The sequence below is a fragment of the Equus quagga genome, chromosome 22, assembly GCF_021613505.1.
Source record: "Equus quagga isolate Etosha38 chromosome 22, UCLA_HA_Equagga_1.0, whole genome shotgun sequence".
Lineage (NCBI taxonomy): Eukaryota > Metazoa > Chordata > Mammalia > Perissodactyla > Equidae > Equus > Equus quagga.
Window position 1 is genome coordinate 10553090 of NC_060288.1, and position 21794 is coordinate 10574883.

A 21794-nucleotide genomic window follows, 5' to 3' on the forward strand; every position below is an offset into this window, starting at 1 on the left:
TTAGCACTAGAATTTCCACCTAAAATAGCATGAGGCTTATTTCTTTCTGTTTTCTATTTCCTTGCTCATAAGATAATGAAGTTGACTAGAGTAGTGCTTGAATATCTCCAGAAGATCAGAGTAACTCAAAGTCTGTGCATATAATATTGTGTTGCAATGTAAGGGCTATGTTACTATATTAGATAGTAAATAGTGATTTTTATATTGTATGTCAAACTTGAGATGTAGTGTGTGTTTAAGCTGATGCACTTAAAGCTTCTTTTGTTTTCAGGCCCGTTTTGGTTCGTCCTGTAGCCTTCTGCATCATTCCAACTTACCCCAGCTCTGAAATAACGGCATGGCCAGATCCAATCAAGGAACATGGGATATATGTGAATTTGCAGCAGGTGACGTGATTTTAAACTCTAAATGAGGCTTGGGAATCTAAAAGTTGCTGCACTCAGTAACAATTCCGTAAACTAATCATAGATTGAAAGCGGAGAAATCATTGTTATAGCTGTATGATCCCTTCTAAAGAAAAAGGAAATTAGTTAGGAACTGAAAGGTAAGAGTAGGAAGGGAAGAGATTTCAGCTCATAGGCTCTAAATTCTGCAGGCTAAAAGGAATGATGATTGGTCCATACCCATAAATTCAATCCCAAGATGCTCTGCCAATGCAGAAAGTTGACAAAAAAAGAAAGAAAGGGAAAAAGTTTCAGAAAAGAGCAATACACTGCACTCCAAAACACATTACACACGACTATTATGGCTCTCTGTGCGTGCACATTGAACAGGACAAATGGGTGGTTAACGAAGCAGTGCTCAGGTACGCCTCCAAGAGTCCACGGAGGGAACTTCTCTTTTAAGAGGTGTGCAAATACCAGCACACTATGTCTTTATTAACCCTTAAAAGATCTTACTGAGGGAGAAGTTGTGTAGCTGAGCCATCCTCTATGCTACTTCACTGTTTGGGAATAGAACTATCATATTTATAATCAAAAAAGGCATTTGGTATTATTTCATTTATCTCTTTTTCAAAGGCAGAAGCAACGTTCCAGGGAGTGCAATTTTTTTACCCAAAGACACAGCGGCAGAGCCAGGAGTAGAAGCCAAGAGGATAGGGATTTGGTCTGAAAATTTTATCCTGTTGGTACATTTTCCATCGTTTGTGGGTAGTTAACCTCTAATATTTCTTGTTGCTTTGGTTATTTTTTTAAAAAATGTATCTCCTTCTCTTCTCCTAACCTTCCACTTTCTCTACCACTTACATGACAGGTTCCATTCACAGAAAAAAATAAATGCTTCTGCTCAAAAAACCAGACAGGGCATTAGGTCACCAGACCCTGCTTCCAGTTTTTTCATATAATTCCTGTGTAGCACAGGATAACTTTCGATGCCTCGCTTTTTCAGATTAAAAAAAAATGTGTGTGTGGGGGGGAATACAATCCTGGGGTCTTCAGTTAATTTAATTTATGACTTCCTCAAGTAACAGAAAGCCGATTAGATGATGACGCCACAGTGCTGAGCTCTGATACCCAGAGGAGAGCCGACAGGCACAGGAAGCCGGAGGGCCTGCAGGGCTGCCCAGGCAAGGGGACTCAACGGTGTGTGCCCACGGTCTGCAGTCCTGGCAGATCTGATGCAGAGGCACCAGGATGGCAGGACTATAGAACCTGCATGGGCTCAGCGAGAAATGGGGAAAATGGGGCAAAGAAGAAAAACCTCCAGAAATGACAACTCCTACTCTTGAAACAAAAATTGTAATCAAGTTTCATTGACTGGGACCCTTTAGGACTTATTTGTGAGTGCGTGGTGGAGAGGCAGGCGGGCAGGAGGGGCAGAATGAAAACAGCAAGGTTCGGGGATACACATTTCTTCTCTTGATCACTGGTTAGAGAGATACCAAGGTGGTCCAAAAATATGACAAGGCATCTCTTAAGTCTGAAAACATGCGGTGGAGGAGTATTCCTCTTACAAAAACATCAGTTTGGTCATGGACAAAGCACCTCTTATAGAGAGGGGAAAGGAGGAGGTAAGTGTGTGGAGTTGTCCTGGTTTCAGGTCCTGCCTCTGCCATTTACCTGTTCAGCGACTTTAGACAAGTTAATCTCTCATTGACAAAATGCTTATGATCGTAACATGTGCCTCACCGGGCGACCCCGTGGGATAAAGGAGCCATGAAATATGTTGGCCAACAGCAGAAGGGAGCTTGGAAAACAGACACATCTGGAGATTTATCTTGGGCCAGTAACTGCATGTAGGTTTACTTTTGACTAATTTCATGGCCAGAAAAACTCTGAAAGCTCCTGGGATATATCACAAATTTAGACTTCAAAAACTTGCCACCTCTTACAGAAATGAAGTTTTCCAGATTAGAAAAAACATAGCAAATAGTACATCAAGTAACAATGGTAATGAGAGGCACTATATATAACAAAGAGTTCCCTCTTCCTTGGGTCCAGGGTACTCAGGCAAATAATCCAAATTTATAAATTATAAGCCAGAGGATATAGGGTTAATTTGGTTGCACAATGTTCATAGCAAAATAACAATTTATTCAAACCCAAATGAATTTTTCTTGCCTCTGTGCAACACTCAATTTGACAAATTGACATTTTTTTCCCATTTGTTTCTTTCGTATCACCTTTGGAACATCAAGGTACAAAAATTCATTTTCCAAGGAAGTGACACTAAATTTCCTTACACATTTCCATGAGGCTATGACTCAATTTTTCTCCCCAGAACTCCTTTCATCTCTCTCCTTTTCCTCCTACCAGTCAGTAATAATTTAAGGGTTAAAGTCGAGAAATATCTACAGAAACTCTTTCCAGAGAATCATTATTTCATGCCTACGTGAACACTGCTAATGATCTACATTAGTTGCATAGAAAGCTTGGTTAAGTCTTCAATAAAATTAGTAGCATGCCCATGCATACATATTACTGCATTTACAGCTTGATAGGTAAGTCTGTGAGCCTAACCATAATTTCATTTCATGGGAAGTCATTCATATCAGGCAGCTCCAATTTCAAATAATTCAAAGGGAAATTGGTACTTAAAATTGGAATCTCTTCTGGCCATAAGCCCTAACAAGGAAACAAGCAGAGGCAACATGCATCAGTCATTCTGGACCTGGAGCAAATACCGCTCTAATTTATTTTTACTATTGGTGGCTACAGTTCTTTCATTGTGAGTCAAGAAAAGCAGAATACACAAACACTTTTCATTTTGTGGAGAGGTTATTACTTTCTTTCTGTTCTATTTAATCTAATGTTGGCTTAGGCTCATTATGTATCACATGCTTCCTATTGAACTTCTGCCTAGCCACTACATTTTTCAAATTAAATTAATAATTCAAAAACACCAAGGTTACTGTAAACAATTTAGTTTCCTTTTCTACATGTGACTTCCTGCTGTGCAGTAAGCAATATAAAAAATTAATTTAAATCTAAGTCTTCAGAAACTATTAAATATTGACTCACTAATCCTTTGCTTTAGGATTTTGTAATTGTTTGAAGAAAACTGATTAACCTGTAGGTTAATTTAAATTTTTAATCATGTTAAGAGAAAAGAACAATAAAACAAGTTTCTTTTACCAAAATTATACATACATGCAATTATGGCTTCTGGTAAAGTTTGAAGACATTCAGGATTTTACTCTTTAAGATCTTGGGCCTTTTTATGCAAATAACCTCAAAGACATATGTATAGTCTTGACTTTCTGCACCTCTGAGATTTCTAAAGGAGTTCGGTCAATGCCAGTTCTAAAGGGGAGTAATTTAGTGTCTGAATTTTAATTAATTTTTGACTTACCTTTACAAATGTAGATACCTTTTTTCACATATACCAATCCATATTGAGCCCTTCGAAATGTAATAGGAGACTCTCTCCTTACTCTCAAGTTTCCATGTGCACAAGAGCACACTCACTCACACACACACACAGAGTAAAATCTCACTAACGCGCGGTTGGAATTTATGAAAATTTTGTCACAGATTGAATGTGCCTTTATTCTACTCTCAGCAAGATATACATGTTTGGTAAACAAATTAATAACTTCAATGGGTTTTAAAGCATTTAGAAATCCACAATTTATGCACTAATAACCTATGATTCAAAATTACTTTTAAGAATATCTGCGAAGTTTACTCATTCTTGAACATGCCTAAAAGCTCTAAAACAGTACTCTGAAATGTTCCATAATTTGGGCTATTTTATAAGTACTTCCTACTATATGTTAGTTTATATATGACAAACTTGCTCCATACTGGTTCTAACTATTGAAGCTGTGAGTACTTTTTTCCTCTCCATAAAGTCTCTAAATTGATTATGGATTGCCTTTACTCACACACACACACACACACACACACACACACAAACACACAAACACACATACCTCACATTGATGAACACAATCCTTTCAAGTAGGAATTCTGTGTCAATAGGTCAAATTTGAAGCTGACTAACCTTGACAATATTTTCCTAGAAAGTACTATAAATATGTTTTATTTCATAGCACATGGCTGCCTTCAAGAAAACCATATAAAATATACATTTGTTCCTTTCTTTCGTATTTTAAATCAGCTTTTATAAATCAATAAATGCCCCATAGAACACTCTGACCAGAAAAATTGCACCAAATCCTAATAATGTAAGTTATGTGTTAGTAAACATTTAAAAAATTTTACATTCTTTTACAATGCCATTTTTCAACTGAAAATGTGGTTTGCTAAGCTGAAAAATATTTTTCTTTGAAGCTGGGGAATATCCTTTCTTTTAAAATTTATGTTTATGTGTTTCAGACTTTATGAACACAAACAAAATATTAAATTTTAAACATAACCACTGTGGCAACATTTTTCATCCTCTGTGCTGCCTCTGTTGCTACTTGAATATAAAGTTCTGAGAGCAGCAAAAATTTATTTTCCTGCTTTCTATGTGGGGGGCTGCAGAAATAAAAATTGAGAATTTAAGACATAGAGATAAGAAAATTAACTGTGGGCAAGACAACTTTGGAAAGTACTTTCTGATTAGAAGCTCTTGCTTTTCCAGACATGAGGCAGCAGAGATGCACAGTCATTACAGATTCTGTTCATGAATGTGCTTCTTATCAATCTTTGTTAAATCATGTTAAATATGAATGCTGCTTTCCTGGATGTCTTCCAAAAAGTGCCACTGCTTACTAAAAAATTATTTAAGGAATCACACTCTGATTAAATACATAGGAGCTATTTTTAAATGATATGAAAGAGAAAATGGTCTAAAAGAGAAGTTGAAAACATTTTCTCTGGTTACCGTCAGATCTAACTGCATTATTATTTTGGAAACTATCTTTATTTTTTAATGCTTTTCTCTCTATAGCACATCAATGTCGCCTTCAGTGCACAAGGAAACTATATAACATCAAAAGATCAAGTATAATGCAAATGTTGAGAATTCTCCTTAAATTCTAAAATACAATTTCATTGTATTTATACAGTCACATTGATTTGCTAAATCTATGCTATTTGAATACAAAGACACATTTCTAAAAGGAATGGCTTTAATATATTAAGTAAAAATCTATTATTTCCCTTCTAGTTTTACTCTCCAACTTATCCACATTTCAAAAACTAATCTACAGTTATGGACGAAAAACTCTGCCCACTAAATGCATACTATTTAAAGACATGTGAACAAAGTGGAGACTGTGTTTGAAAATTTAGCAATGGCAATTTTCCAATTCTTCACAACAGGAAACGGCCTATAACATAATCTTTGATATGTAGCCCATGTAAATACATAATAAGTTCCACCTTGCTAAATAAACCATTGAATGTTATGCGTCTAATCTCCGCATAATGCATATGGAATTTATTCTCCATGACTGATAAAAATGAGGTACAGAATCTTATTCTTTATATGCATCTGAATAAGGGGAAATCTCTGATTCTTGCCCCCAAATGATCAGCTCGTATCACTGTTGCTTGTGTTACATGAATTTACACTGTAATAAGCCATGTGAAACATTTTTCAGGGTGAGTAATTGACAATCTAAATCAGAGGTTGACAAATCCAGCCCACTGGCTGCTTTTATAAATAAAGTTTTAATAGCACACAGCCATGTTGGTCAGTTCATGCAGTGCCTGTGGCTGCTTTTGTGCTACAATGGCAGAGTTGAGTAGTTATGACAATGATGGTATCACTTGAAAACACTAAAGTATTTACTATCTGATCTTTTATAGAAAAAAATTTGTCAACCTTTGATCTAAATGGGTGACTATATGGAATCCATTTTAATACAATGCTTTGAAAGCTCCAGAATTAAAAGTTATAGTCCCAGCTCATAAGAGAAGGACAAATATATAGTTTAGTTATCCGTGCAATTATATACAATGTGAATTGGGTCTTTTAGGGATGATGATCCAAACTGCATAAAGCCATAGAAATCCATCCAAATTTCCCAGTTCTATGTATCTAAAAATATATATCTAGAACTGTTAAATTTCAAACTGAATATTTTTAAAAAACTGTTTTCTCCTAAAAGTATCATTGAAACTGGCATAAAGAAATGCTAACATAAATAAATGATTAAACTAGTCCTGAATCACTTGTTTCCTAAGCAACATAAACAGAAGCCAGGCTATCTCAATTGCTGTGAACTGTTTGTTTTTAATTTTCCTACTCAGTGTTTTATTTTATACCTAAATGAAAACTGTTTTGTTAATGAAGAGAAACATCTGAACTCTTTTTATTTATGTTTATTTGTTATAAATAACACATTCTGCACCAAAATTAACTTACCATCATTTCAAGTGCGTATTGGTTACAATTTAGCAACATCCTTTCCAGGATGTTGTCATTTTATAAAGAAGATGAACTCTTCAGTGGAATGCTTTTATTTTATCAATAAAACTGAGACTTTTAAATGCCTTTATTATAATTGCACTGCTTGATATTGACTATCATTTTGTATCACATTATTCAATATCAATTTCAGAAACATCCGGGGCCTCACACACCTATCAGTGTCTCAGAGCCAACTAGTCACGAACAGAGGAAGTAATACAATCGCTTTTGTTAATGTTCTCATGCGACAGGCAGAGGCAGTCAATGTTAGACCTGGTAAAACACATCTAGCTCTAGGTGAAATCTGAGGGGAGATGCAGCAACAAGAAAGCAGCACCGACTGAGCATGCTCCTATTCAGGCAGAGACAGAAAGGGACTGGACGTACTGTAGAAGCTGGCCATTACGTAGTTTTGGCAGCGATCACCAGTAAACTCATTTGGGCACCTGAGAGAAGAAACAAAAAACAATGGTAGAAAAAACAGAGAAAAAGAGAAGAGGTGAATATATGCTAGAAAGAAGCTCCTTCAGTGTCATTTGACTGAACTTGGTGAGTTGACCCTCAGGAACTGAGTCTTTGTCCTAATCATGGCTTTCAGACTCTGGCATGCCGCCCAAAGGGTTAAAAATTTGAATAAAATTTAGTCTTAGGTTTTGTGTGAAAGATCCCAGCATTTTAAGTGACTGCTTTCTTTCAAAGGGAGCCACTTAAAATTAAATCTGACATTTTTTCCATCTCATTTTCCATTTGACAGCTTTGGTCAAAAATGTTGGAAGGAAATGGATTTCTTTTGGTTGGCCTGCCTGCTACGGTTGCCAGCATCACTGGCCATCCTCATGGGTCATTCTTTCAAATTTACGACCTTTGGGGCCCATGTTGAGCAACAGTTAAACAAGGTCACATTCAGTGGGTTTATGCCCGAGTGGTTAAACCATAATTAGAACAAAAGGAATCAGTTACAACTGAGCTGTAAAAACACCAAGTGGCAGTGACTGTTGCTGTAGTTTGGGGGAAAAAGCGAATTTCAGATTATTTTAACATACTTTCTTGGTTTTGGACTTTCATGGGCACATTCTCAGTACATCTTGCTCCAGTGAATCCAGGTTGGCACCTAAAGGGCAAAAATGTGATAAGCAATAGAACGCTAAAGACACTGAACTTTCAGACTGGCAATTTCCTCCTATGGCATATGGAGATTCCTACAAATGACCTGGTGACTGAACAACACACGGAAAAGGAAAAGACAAAAACATGTACAAAACTTTGTCCCATGAACAATGCGGGGTATCTATTTTTGTGGTTGTTGTTTGCTTCAGTCTTCATAAGGTCAGTTGACTGAAATTTAACTAGAGTGAGGTGGAAAAGTTGAATAGGGGAGCAAAGGCCTGGGCAGCAGAGCCATTTCCCCTTTGGCATTTCCTTATTTGCCACTGATCAATGACTCTCACTACTGGTTTTGGTAAGAGCTTCCATGGTTCCATCCAGAACCTTATTCAAAATGATTCTGAGCTTTTTCTTTTATAGACAATGTCAGACTTATTTCGTAGGTATTTTTATAAGTTATGAGTTAAATCATCAAACTACAATAGAAGTCAGGCATGTTCACACTCCAGTGATTACTGATGAGAAAAACTACTTTCTCTGTTCTCTTTTCTTTTTTAAAGATTTTACAAATTAGGTCTTGTTTTTAATGTTGAAAGACAGAAAGAGGCGGATTTTTATTAATACATATTTCACTTCATGCAATTTTCCCAAATTGGAGACAAATACATTTTTCAAATTTAAACAGTTATTCCTCTACAATACTACCTAATAGACGCCATTCTGTATTTAAGGTAAAACTATTTTGAAAAGTTACAAAATTTACATTTTATTCACTCACATACATTTACCTATCAAAGTTATAGAATGTTGATAGAATATTGCTTTTAAGGTCATGCAATGGGGCTGTGCCTAAATATGGAAGTCCTTTAAAATTACTCTTTTTTTGTTGCTGTCACTCCAGCAACTAAAGCATTTCAGATTAGATTCATTTTACCCAATATCATGCTGCAATAAATAGGGCCATAGAAAGGTTCTAGGAAGCAAATATACTTACAGATGCTCAACATCCATAGCCATGATTATTATTAATAATTCATCTATACCATAACTATCATGCAAAGCATCTAAGATAATTTAGTTCTGATAACACATATCTTATGATTTATATACAACCCTTTCTCCTCCAGAGTAAATAAGAATAAACACTATCTTTTTGGCATCAAAGAGATGTGACTAAAACTATTCATTTTTACTAACATATGGGTTTTTTTTTCATTTCCCTTAAAGCCAAATTCAATGTCAAAAAGCATGGACTTCACCGATTTCATGAAGAATAGCCTGCAAGATAAAATACTAGCAAGTTCCAGATTTTTAGGGCCATGAGTACTTGTATAAAGTTATAGTATAATTATGATCATCCATAATAATATCAACAATCTTAACAACAAACATCTTGTATTGATATAGCCCTTCCGAACTCTTCAAAAACACTTTTATACAAATGAACTGGTTGTTTTTGCTGCAATGAATAGAGGAAGATTTACCTAGAAAAATACAGAAATAAGAACTACAATCTGCGAGGCTGGATCATTTCTCATAAAGATGTCACTCTACATGCTTCAATAAGGATATCTTCACGGATATATAAGAAAAATACATGGAAACTTGTCTTCACCATAATTTATTTGGCAAAATAATTTCTGAAGTAAATGGAATTATTTGTGTGTTTGTGAACCAGGACTATAAATCCATACAGACATATTCTATAATTAAGCAAGTAATTCCAGAATTAAGGATATATTCTATAATGACCATTTCACCTTACCTGTTTGCATTTTTGATAAAAATTAAAATTCTCATATTGATCACTTGTTTCATACAGAGAACATGGTATAATATATGTGAATATCATGTGTGTGTGTGTATGAGAGAGAGAGAGAAAAAGAGCCACTTGAGGCAAGAAATGTACTTATGAAAATCATGAAATTAACAAATAGCTGAGGAATCATGAACCCCTTAAAAGAAGGAATGCATTTATTGAGAAATTGTCATTTATGCATCTTAGATGCCACTTTAAAGATCAGAGGGCACAGGACAACTAGATAGAGGGGGTCAAAAATCTCAATCAATTTTCTAATTAGCATGGACTTTTAAAATGGTGTTTCCTAGGAAACTAGCATTATGGGATGGTGGTTTATCTCTATCATAAGATCATATAGAATATTTGGTGCAGTAACACTAGAACTACTTAAGGTATGCCAATCCCCATCAGCTATATCTGAACCAGAACTATGCTTTCCCTCATGTTTATCTTCACTCAGGAGATGAACTGTCTTGGTGTAAAGCCTGATTATTGTTCAGTGTGGTCCATGGACCAACAGCACCAGCATCTCCTGGGATCTTGTTGGTGGAAATGCAGAATCTCGAGCCCCAGACCAGAACTACCAAATAAGAATCTGGATTTTAACAAGATTCCCAAGAGATCTGTATGTATGTTAAAGTTTAAGATGTCAGGGACTCAGAAGACAGAGACTAAGGTCCTTTATCCTGGCAACATAGCATCTTGCTGCTTGGATGTGCGCAAACCATTTGGCTTCACTGGGCCTCAGTTTTCCTCAGGGATGAAATGAAGGGATTTAAGTAAGTGATTACCAAAGGTCTCCTTTACCACCAAGCTTCTGGGAATCGATGCTCATCCTAATATGTGGAATTACTGTGCAGAAACCCCGACATCATGTCCTCTGAACACATTACCAGTCAGGAAGAATTTAAGGACTTTAAAAAACATTTTTTGATGGAATAGATTTTTAAGACATTCATGGAAGTAAAACAAATTGCAAATACCTATTCCTAAGCAATTCAAGTGTTCAGCAACAACAGTCATTATGTAACTTCTGTGGCCATCTGGAGTTGTTGCCAAATCAAATGGAAGGAAGTAGAAATTGATATAGTTTCTGCACAAGCAAAACTGCAGACTGCATTGATTGTGCAGACAGCATACGCAAATAAAACCCCATCTAATCTATAAGATCTGATTAAATTCTATGGAATTAATTTCTATGGAATTACTTCTAAAAGAACAGGGAGACTGTCTGGCTTCCGACATATTTCTATATTAGCATTGTATATTAAGCATCCAATCTATCACCTCCCTGGGAGATAAGAATATGGTGGATTTAATCTCATTTTGAACAATATGTTTTGGCATGAGTATGAGAAAATTCCAAGAATTTTACTTCTCATAAGAATCTGTTTGAATAATAATCAAGCCCCTATTGTAGCTTCACAAATATATATACTATTTGTGCCACTGATTAGATTAGAAGATAGAAATAATTGTTTTTTATCTTAGTATTTGTTCATAACATGATAAACAACCTTCATTCTATATTTGTTCTTAATGAGATGAAAATTCACAGAGTTTTATCTGAACTTAGGCATCACTTCTTCCAACTAACCCGGACCCTGACCTCTCCATCCCCCCACTTCCACACCCTTGATGAGAATTCCTCTTTGGCTCTTGAATTGCCCCCTGTCCTGATCTCCTTCACTGCCCTTAATTATCTGTGTCATGATTATCTCTTTGTGAGGATAAGGACCATATTTTGATCACTTTGTACCTCTAATGTTTAGCACAGTGCCTGGCTCATAAAAGGCTCTCATAAAATGCTTGTTAAACTCAACCTAAGACAGGATCAGACCGCAGTGTCCAATATAGAACTGTACCAAAAGAGACTTTCATACAGTCAATTGATCTGCCAAGTACAGGACAATATTGAACTTCTGGCTTTTATTTTTATAGTTTATGACAGACTCATCTGTAGACTCCTAAAAAATTTTTTTATAGGAGTTCCCAATACTCTCTTCACAGACTCCCTTCACTGAACAGAAACCTTTAACATAGCGTTTGGAATTCGGGAAAGACTCTATAACTTTTTAACAATGCCTATTATCTCAAATTTAAACCCTGTTACTGAAATATCAGTTTACCTAGTATTCAATAAAGAAGCACAATCTAGTAACCAAGACTTCCCCAGTATTAGTAAAATAAAAACTGCTCTTAATAACAACCTTAATATAAGGTGAATATCCTGATACACTTACACGTAATAGTCATAAATCCAATATTTTGAGAGTCAGTTTAGTGGTTGGTGTATGTTTTATATTTTATTGAATAAATTATTTACCAATTTTTGGTGGAGGCTGTAGACACATTCAAAGATATTCACAACCTCCTCCCCATCCCATGAAACTTCTGGTTATTTAGGGTTGGCTAATTTTCTAAATTATTATAAATCGTTTTATTGTTTTCTAAATTTATGGTCAATTTATAAACCATCCCTAAGCATCCTTCCTCTTCTTTTCTTTATTTCTTGGTTTCTTTAATTTTTATCAGGCCCTCCCTTGATCAGGCAAGACAAGGGAAACAAGGTCCACATCTGATATTTCCTCTTTCTTCAGCATCACTCTACAATGAAATATTTGGACAATTTTAAAATACCTTGTCTAGAAAAGAAAAGTCCCTAATGTCTTTTTCGCTCTACCTCAATACTAGTGGTGGCATTTCCTTCGTATTGTACAGCACCTGAAATCACTTCTTTGGTGTCTATGTTTACAAATATCAAATAATGGAAATGCCACCAAATATATATTGAGGACTCTCAGTGGCTTTAAGTGTTAGACGTTAGGCCTTTTGCTCTCACTCTGTGTAAACTAGAGTTGGCAGTGTCTACACTAGCTCAAATAGCGCTGGTCTGTTTTTCTACAGCATCAAATTGCAAGCGCTGACTTTTCTCAGCCTTCGCCTGCTCAGCGTTCTGGCTAGGACTCGCCCCCTCACTGGCCGCGTGTCTGTATTGTAGATTATTCTTTCCCAAATGTATTGTTACTATTAGTGTGCATTTTTCCAAGATGAGCTTCATTCTGTTATCTATCTTTAAGTGAAATTTCTTAAGGTTTGTATATGCTTTCCTAATTTGTGTTTTAGTCTTCTTTTTGGCATCATCTGCAAAAGACATTTATTTCCTCAAGGGAATGCCTTCTTCAACATCATTAAAGAAAATATTAAATATAAAATGTTCCAATAACATTTCCTTTAGATCCAACTCTATACCTCCCCATCATCATTCAGCTAGTCTGTATCATCCCATTTCTTTTTTATTATGATCTGGGGACTAGTTCTCAATCCATAAGATAACAGTATACATACAGCAGTCACACTGGATTCACAGATACATACTGAGGGAAAAAAACCTAAATTGTCCTGGCTCTCCAATGTTGTTTTTCAATGTCTAAGACACACTATCCCCATAATGAGGGTGGCAGTGTTTATGAATTAACCCCTCCTTGTTTGAACCTTTGTGCCCTTCCCAAAGCTCTGTTTGCACAGCTTGTTCTGAAATGCTCATCTGTAGACTATAACCCTCACCACTGTTTACTCTACGTGATGTATCCGTAAGATCGGGGTCAAACAATTCAATCGGATATGGGATCCGTCTACACCCCATGCATCTTCACGTCACTGTGACACAATGACATATTGACTGCTAAGTTGTGGTCTGGGCTTCCTCTCTGGAGGATGCCCTTCCTTGTCCTACCAAACAGCTCAGAGATTCAGACTTTACGGTTCTCCCTACTCCAACAGCCTCGATTTATGATGAGACATCTAAATATTCATTTTTTACTTAAATCATTCAATATAAATATTTCAAAATGGCGCATTTTATTTTAAATAGACTACATGCTTCTCAAGGCAAGGGCTGCATACACTATTTCTTTTCAGAGTCTCTGCCTCTGACTAGAGGAGGTCCCCCACTATACATTCCCTTAGCTCCCTAAATATCCTTCACAGCACTCAGCACACTTATAATTTATAATTAAATTAATTACTTGAAATACGTTTGTTACTCGTAATAGCCCACAGACTCTATGAGGGCAGTGACCAGCCAGCATAGTTTTGCTCACCACGTCATACTGAGCACTAGTAGAGAGGCTGCCTCATAGGAGCTCAATAAATATATGTAGCTCCCTAGTAGATTTTAGGAGAAAAAAGGAAGCAGAGCTATTAAGAACATTTAGTCAGCGCACTTCATATTAGATAAAACTGCACCTAAATTGGTTCCTATAAAAACGAAAGGATTTCCCTCAATCTATCTCAGTGAGTGAAAGTCAAAATGAGTTAATAAATACCTGGTAGCACACAGCAGGATTCTAGATGCATGAGGGACACAGAAGAAATAGAAGACATGGTCCTATGAAGGGCTGATTATCTGGATCTAAGCCACAAGAATCCCACCTGCTCTCTCTCACAAGTGCTCTGTATCTGTTAAACGTTATAGCATTTAAGAACAGAGAGGTGCTACAAGCAAGTGTCACACCCATTCTGAAGAATGAACTCTTCTAGGGCTGGAATTGGAGTACAATTAGAAGTCTGTGGGCTGGAAGTTCCAAGCCAATATATATCCTTTTTATCCCTTGCAGGACATTTGGTCCTGTCCAAAATGGCCATAAGACATTTGGTCCACCAGACATCTGGTCCACGCCAAAGGTCGTTGATATTTGGCCCTATCTAAAATATCCATGAGTATATTTGGTCGATGCCAAATGGTTTTGGACAGGACCAAATATTAAGGATCTTTTGGTGTGGACCCAAGGTCTCCAGGGACATTTTGGACAGGACCAAATATGACTAGATATCAAGAACCTTTTGGCATAGACCAAATGTCTCCATGGATGTTTTGAACAGGATCAAAGGTGACCAGATACCAAGGACTTTTGGGTGTGGACCAAACATCTGATGGACATTTTGGACAGGACCAAATGTCTACTAATTCTTTTATCTGTTCCAAATTTTTCTTTCTACAGCCATGAAGATGAGCCCACAAGGCATAACTATGAATTTGAACCATTCTCCTCTCATTTAATTATGTTAATCCAGCTACTAATAAGTATTATAAATACCATCATCATCATCATCATTACGCCAGGATTTCATAAAACTCTTACCTTAGCTAATCTCTTTGACTTTCTCTCCCCATCTTACCTAGTCCCCAAATTTCTCTAATCTGTATGAAAGTTGTCTCTTTCCTAAACATCTGCTAAGTTCATGGTGTCACTCTCCTGCTCCAGAAGTTACTTTAACTCTCTTTTTGCTATCACATGTCCAAAGTCCTCTGCCTAGCCTTCAGAATTCATAAACTGGCTCTAATGTCTAACGTGGGTTTTAGTTTGTTTCACTTCCCAGAATGGAGCTGCTGGTCTAGGTATACAGGTCACTGTGTCTCACAGAAGCAATTACTGCAACCTCAGTACCTGCCTGGGATATAGAGAAGACTCCATAAATGATGGCTATATTTATACAAGTCTTCTCCAACTTATTCCAGTCTTTTCTTTTCCTTCCTTAAATTCTCATTACCATAATAATCAGCACTATACCTCTTGGGATATATTCACTCTAATTGATTTACTATTTTAGCCACTTCATTTTCCTAAACAGACTAAGTTCCCAGGACCAGAAACCATACCTTATATTTTTCTCTGTGTTTTCAAAAATGCCTGGCATAGATGTAGCTGTTGTATAAACAAATGTTAATTAATATTTCGCTTATTGAGTTTAAGCTATTGTAACATACTTGTTGTGACTTTATCTCCTACAGTTATAAATTTTCCATAACCATCTCCTATAATAAAGCATAATGCAATATAAGCCCTTATATATACTACATGGTTTCATAAAAATTAATTATATAAAATCATAAATTCATGTTTGAAGGCACCTCCCATCTTCCCAAGTTTTGTTTTTTGTTTTTGCATTTAAGGAAGATAATGATCAGAGATATTAAATGATCTGTCAAATGCAAACTTATAAAGTAGCTGGTGGCCCCACCAAACCAAATAAAAACTGCTAGTGTTAAAATAAAATGAAGAATTGGGGATTAAACATGATAACACAGTCTATTAGGACAGGTGTATATACTTTTCCAACGTCTACAGAGAGAATGTAATACTATCATTTACTTTTTATTATAAGGGCAAAAAAATCTTGCTTCTCCAGAGTTAGAAGTACTTTAGCAGAAATGAATTCATTTAATTTCACTGACTCCCTGGGAAGAAATTCGGAGAACATATTAACTCTATGTTATAAATAGAGATATTGTCCAGAGAATTGAAGTGAAAGGGCTCAACACTGTTGACCAAAATTGGTGGTTAAAACGCTAATCCCCTCATGGGGAAGCCACATCTGTCCATGGGACAACATAACAGGTTTGTAAATACAGTCCAGTACAAAACAATTTTTAGATTAAAAAAAAATCACATCAACATCTTCCAAAATAGTTCTCTACTAAAACCGTTCAGAAGAACAGATACAAGAACACAGGGAAAAAAAGCAAAGAGAGAAACTTGGACAATGTCAGGTTCAAATTGTCGTGTTTCTTTGAACTACATGACTACATAGAGCATCAGAGGGTAAAAGGTGGAATGATTCTTTTCTTATCTTTATGTAATCTAGAATAGTAACTCTTTTTTTCCCCAGGCTAAATTTATATTACTACAGAGAGAAGATAAATATACAAGATGAGAACCACCACTGAAATTCCCACACAGTCCTCACGGGGAAGTCCAAGTAAGCAGGAGACCTGCCTGGAGAAGCCTTTAACTGTTATATGGCTAATCCGTTTGGAACACCTTGTTCTAAATGGAGAGACAAAAGAGATTTGCTGTAAAGTCTTGTACTTCAACTCCCAAGAAGACAATAGTGGATTAGGTGACCAGAGAGACTACTTGGAAACTTCCATGCTTGTGGTGTTTCTGAGTCATGTCTTCAGTCAGGGATAAAGCTGATTTTGAACGATGTGGCTCATGCTTCAGCAATGTTTTGCTCTAGACAGATGGACCATATGGAAACTATGAGCTGACTTCATACACAGGACCATGATGAGCCAATGCAACATTTTTATGTTTTCTGTTTCTATTCAAGAGGTCTGGTGAACAATATATTATTGTAAGACATGGCATATTATGTGCCGTTGTTTCAATTCTGAATGGTGATTATTTTTGATGTCATAGTTGTTTAATACAGGGGTTTTTTGTTTTTTTTTTTTAAAAACACACTTTCATTTAACAAAAAAGGGCTGAAATATTCTGGGTGTTAAATATACTCCAATTCTTCCCTAAAGGTACTGGCTTGCTTTGATGTATCAATAAAGACATGGTCCAAAAGGGGGAGGAAGTTATCAAAATCACAGATGTTGAAGATTTCCTTTCGAACAAGACCCAGTAATAAGCCTTAACACTTTTCTGAAAGATTCTAACTACCGAAAAATAAAACAAAATTACAATGCCAATTCGCTGAGAATTAGAAGACAAGTATAACCCACTAGACGATTAGGCTGGGGGATACGGAGTGTTCACTCATAGTTTGCTGCTTTAATAATTATTAGAGTAACAGCAAACATTTCACTTAAAGGTTAAGAAAAATCCATAGCAAGCCTTTTTTCTGGATTGGGCTTAAAATTTAATGAAAAACTGTGTTGGTGAAAAAAAATTACAGTTGTTGGCACAATATCAAAATGGAACAAATGAACAGCACTTACGCGATTATGTGTTTGTATAGGATGTGGGCGGGCTAAAGAATAGCTGAAATTAATATGTGGAAAATCAGTGCACTGGTTCCTTAGAGGGATTCAGGAACTATCATCTGTACTCACTCAGCTTATAAATCTTTGCAAAGGCTATGATGAAAAATGATCATGTTTCATTATTATAATTAAAATATAGTGGTCTCAGATGCTTTTCTAAAGAAACAAAAATATGAGACAAAAATAATACGGGTACAATAGTTTAAAAAGGAGAAGAATTTCAGGAACTATAATTTAAATGCTTTTTCAAGGAGATTTGTTAAAACATAATTAGATTGTATGCCTAAGATTAGGACAGAATAACAAGATTTCCCCATATAATAAATGAACCTTATATTTTACAGATTGTAATTCTCAGCTCTGGTATTTTCTATTTTGATCAGAGAAAATCTTCTGGAAAACAATAAAATTTGCTCACTCCAATTCACTGTGATAACTATGGGAGTGCCGTGTTTGTGCTGTATTCACAGCAAGTCGACAGGACCAAAGGCTAAAACTGACCAATTTTAATTCTATGTTAGCAAGAATATATAGATTTGAATATATACAGCAAGGTATATAGATTTGAATATATTGGTGATCAAAAAGTGAATCCCTAAGATTAATTTTAAGGTAATAAATATTGATAATCATATGAAATAATTCAGACCTGAAAGAAATAAATTTCTTCTACATCCTCTTTCATTTTTATCCTGCTTTAAAATTTTGAAAAGACCTTTACCCATTAATTTTATCTTGGCTTATAACTACTACCTGTCTCTCTAGGAAAAAGATGGTTAGCAATTGAGATTAGAATTCTATTCTTGTGATTCCCAGTCTTTCACTCACTCTCACAGACCATATTTACTTTTATAAGTTGTCTATCTTCATTGATAAAATCAGCTATACAACCACCAAAACTTGTCGTCTTCTGGAACCACATCTACTCTTTAAAGAGCTTTTGAGGGCACGAAAGCAGTTCTGGGAGCTACTTGTCCACAGCCTCGAAGTCCCATGAGATCCTACAGACAGCCCCTGTCCAGAACACACGGGAGCAGCAAAATGTTTCTTACAAAATGACATTTTTGTTTGGTGTCATGATTTTAAAATATGTATCTTTAAAGATGCACTTGTACTTACAAACAGTTAGGGTTTTCTTAGAACTGGCACATAAATATGTGTATACTATTTATATGACGTAAAGGGAAAAGACCTTGTTAACTCTTTCTTGTGCCTTTTTTTTTTCCATTCTGTTAATTGCTCTTTCTCCGAGCTCAACTGTCTCTCTCTGACAAACTTGGTCTTCTTTGTCAACATTTAAGTCACACGCTAATATTCTGGAGCATGAGACAATTTTATACGGCATGGTTTTTTCTCACTTAAGACAAGCACTGCTACTTTAGAACACAGGGACACAGCTATTGGTCAACTGCAAAATAAATGTGTACTTTTCATCATTTCAATGAGATATTGAACATCTTTTCGAGACATCGAACAAAACTTGATGGGCTCATCAAGTTTTATGAGCCCAAGTACTACACATAGCCTCAATATCGAGAGGAGGCTTAAAATGCATGGCACAAGAAACACGTGCTTTTTAATGAGACCCACTAATTTTAACTGCAACATTTAAATATTTAATGTACGAACAACACCATTGTTTCATTCTGTCTGTTGAGAGAGAATAACTGTGACACTTCTTTTTTTCGTTTTTTTTTTTGCAGGGAAAGATTCACCCTGAGCTACCATCTGTTGCTAATTTTCCTCTCTTTATTTTCCTCCCCAAAGCCCCAGGGCACAATTGTACATCCTAGTTGCAAGTCCTTTTAGTTCTTCTACATGAGCTGCTGCCACAGCATGGCAATTGATCACTTAATTAATTTTAAGGTGTGGTAATTAATTTGTGGTGTGGTCCCACAACTGGGAACTGAACCTCAGCTGCCGAAGCAGTGAGAGTGCCGAACTTTAACCACTAGGCCGTCAGGGCCAGCTCGTGTGATACTTCTTTTTTTTTTCTGAGGAAGATTAGCCCTGAACTAATATCAGTTGCCTATCTTCCTCTTTCTCTGCTTGAGGAAAATGAGTCCTGAGCTAACATCTGTGCCAATCATCCTCCACTTTATATGTGGGTTGCTGCCACGGCACGGCTGACGAGTGGTGTAGGTCCACACCCAGGATCTGAACCCGCAAACCTGGGCAGCTGAAGTGGAGTGCATGAACTTAACCACCATGCCACGGGGCCGGCCCCCTGTGTGATATTTCTTAATGGTGCATCAACTTCTTCAGGTCATTGGAGATATCACCATTCTATCTACAAATAATTGCAGTGCATGAGGAATTGTGTGCCTTCTACACACGATGATGCTGCACACACTAAATGCATTTCCAAATGCATGTAATTCGCTTTTTTTCATTAGTGAGATCAACCTAAATTCCATTTTTAAAAATAGTGATGAAACAATAAGCTAATGCCATGTATAACAGATGTGTCAGTAAAGAATCTTCTACCTTTTGCTTCTTTTAGTGTCCTATTCACTTTGCACATGATCACTGGGGTAAAAAGGAACATTATCTTACAGCTTAATTCATACATTGGATGGAGAAGTAGGTAACAAAGTTATGGCCTCTATGCTATTTGCACATTTCTTCTAGGAACAATGAGAAAACCATGAGGAAAGCAACTTTATAAATATGCAGGCAAAAAAAAACCATTCAAAAAAGCAAAGAACAATTCCAAATATAACTGAGAAGATGACAAATGGCGTGAACTTCTCAAAACACTCTACAAATAAAACAGAATTATTCAACAGGATGCAACGAAATTGGAAAAAGAAGCAACAACACATCATGAGACACGAAATCATCTGAAAGAAGCAATTATGGACACGAGCCACACAGAGGATTTCTTTTCTTACTTGCACAAGTATCTTGAGGGGTTTGAAAGGTCTTTCACCATGAAGCACTCGCCTCCATTCACACAGAAAGTTTTCTCCTTCTCTGCACATTTTACAAGATGGCTTGTTCCGGTTGTAGACGTAGATGTGGCTGGATAGAAGACAGACAAAGGGAAAGGTTTATATCCATCTCTCTCGCTTCTAAACAGACTTTATTCTTAAATTCTCTTTAAAGCAAGTGTTCATGTAAAGTACGGCAACTCCACTAACCTTTCAGGCTTAACAAACAACAGCAAAGAAATCAAGGATTTTCTCGGTGTAATTAAATAGGACAAAATTATAAAAGGATAATTATACTTAATTAATTTCACTATAATGAAATAGGAAAAGAGGCTCAACATTTTTTATATCCAATATTTTATCTTCTAAGGAAGTTGGAAACAGAAGATCTATTGTCATTAAGTAAAATACATTTTCCAGGAAGGCTCAAAGACAATGATAGAAAGTTATGTCAGTGCAACTCAATTTCCATATCAATTTTTTTAATAGCAACTAATTATTCATTTTGAAAATTATGTTTTATATGTATATTGACTTTACAGTTTTTAGACGTAATGTTTAGCAAAGAAAAATACAAGGTGGCTTATTTACTCCTAACGAGAAAATTACATATTATTAATTGGATATATGTTATCATACAGATCAGGGGCCACTCTATTGAAAATTTCCATTCTACTCTAATTTCTACTCAGAAGCATAGTGTTCAATGTTATACTTTTACTTTTTATGAAAAGTATACAATTATACTTTTTATGAAATGGAAAGACAGTCTAATATTGCTGCAAATATAGAATAAAGCACTACAAAATTCACCCAATTGTGAATTAGGAGCAGATATAAGTGTTAATTTTGGTTTGCAATGTCTTTATGTGATAAGCTTGATATTCACTTGTCAAACTTCACAGTTATCTGAAAGTGAATCTGAAAACGAGGCCTCCACCATTAGATGCACGGATTAAATGAAGCCAAAGCTCTCAGTCCTGAGACTTTAAGGACATTTAGTATCAGAACTTCTCCCCACTTACAGCACTGGGAATACCACAGGCAATGTTCAGTCTCAACCAAAAAGTATAATTTACATAATGTTTATCACTGATATTATCAGGATGAAAAGCAAAACCAATATGTCAAGCCAATGAAGATTCTATTTACTTTTGCAGAAAAAAATATCTTTAGACAAAATTTTTTCTTGTCTACTGACTGATTCTTAGTGATTTTTAATTCTTTGTCTTTATTATCAATTTCTATTTTATTATTTGCATGTGAAATTCAGGTGTCCTTGTTTACTTTTTTTGACCTGTCATGTATTATTTGTCCATTTTCTTCTGCCTTTCTTTTTCATTTCCCGCACAATCCACATTTTGTTTTGACT

At 35.9% G+C, this 21794-nt stretch overlaps 1 protein-coding gene across 4 annotated transcripts in view; it reads right to left on the reverse strand.

The window, feature by feature from the left end:
* NRG1 (neuregulin 1) overlaps positions 1–21794 on the reverse strand; it is a 215065-nt gene that overhangs the window by 17528 nt on the left and 175743 nt on the right. For 2 of the 4 annotated variants that reach the window (XM_046648632.1, XM_046648629.1), the window contains exons 6-8: positions 20384–20513; positions 7195–7253; positions 624–647 (exon numbers count right to left, since the gene is read on the reverse strand). In XM_046648632.1, coding sequence (XP_046504588.1) covers positions 624–647; positions 7195–7253; positions 20384–20513 — 213 coding nt within the window. Of the gene's footprint in view, positions 1–623; positions 648–7194; positions 7254–7850; positions 7919–20383; positions 20514–21794 lie in introns of all 4 variants that reach the window. The other 2 variants (XM_046648630.1, XM_046648631.1) reach the window with 2 other exon arrangements.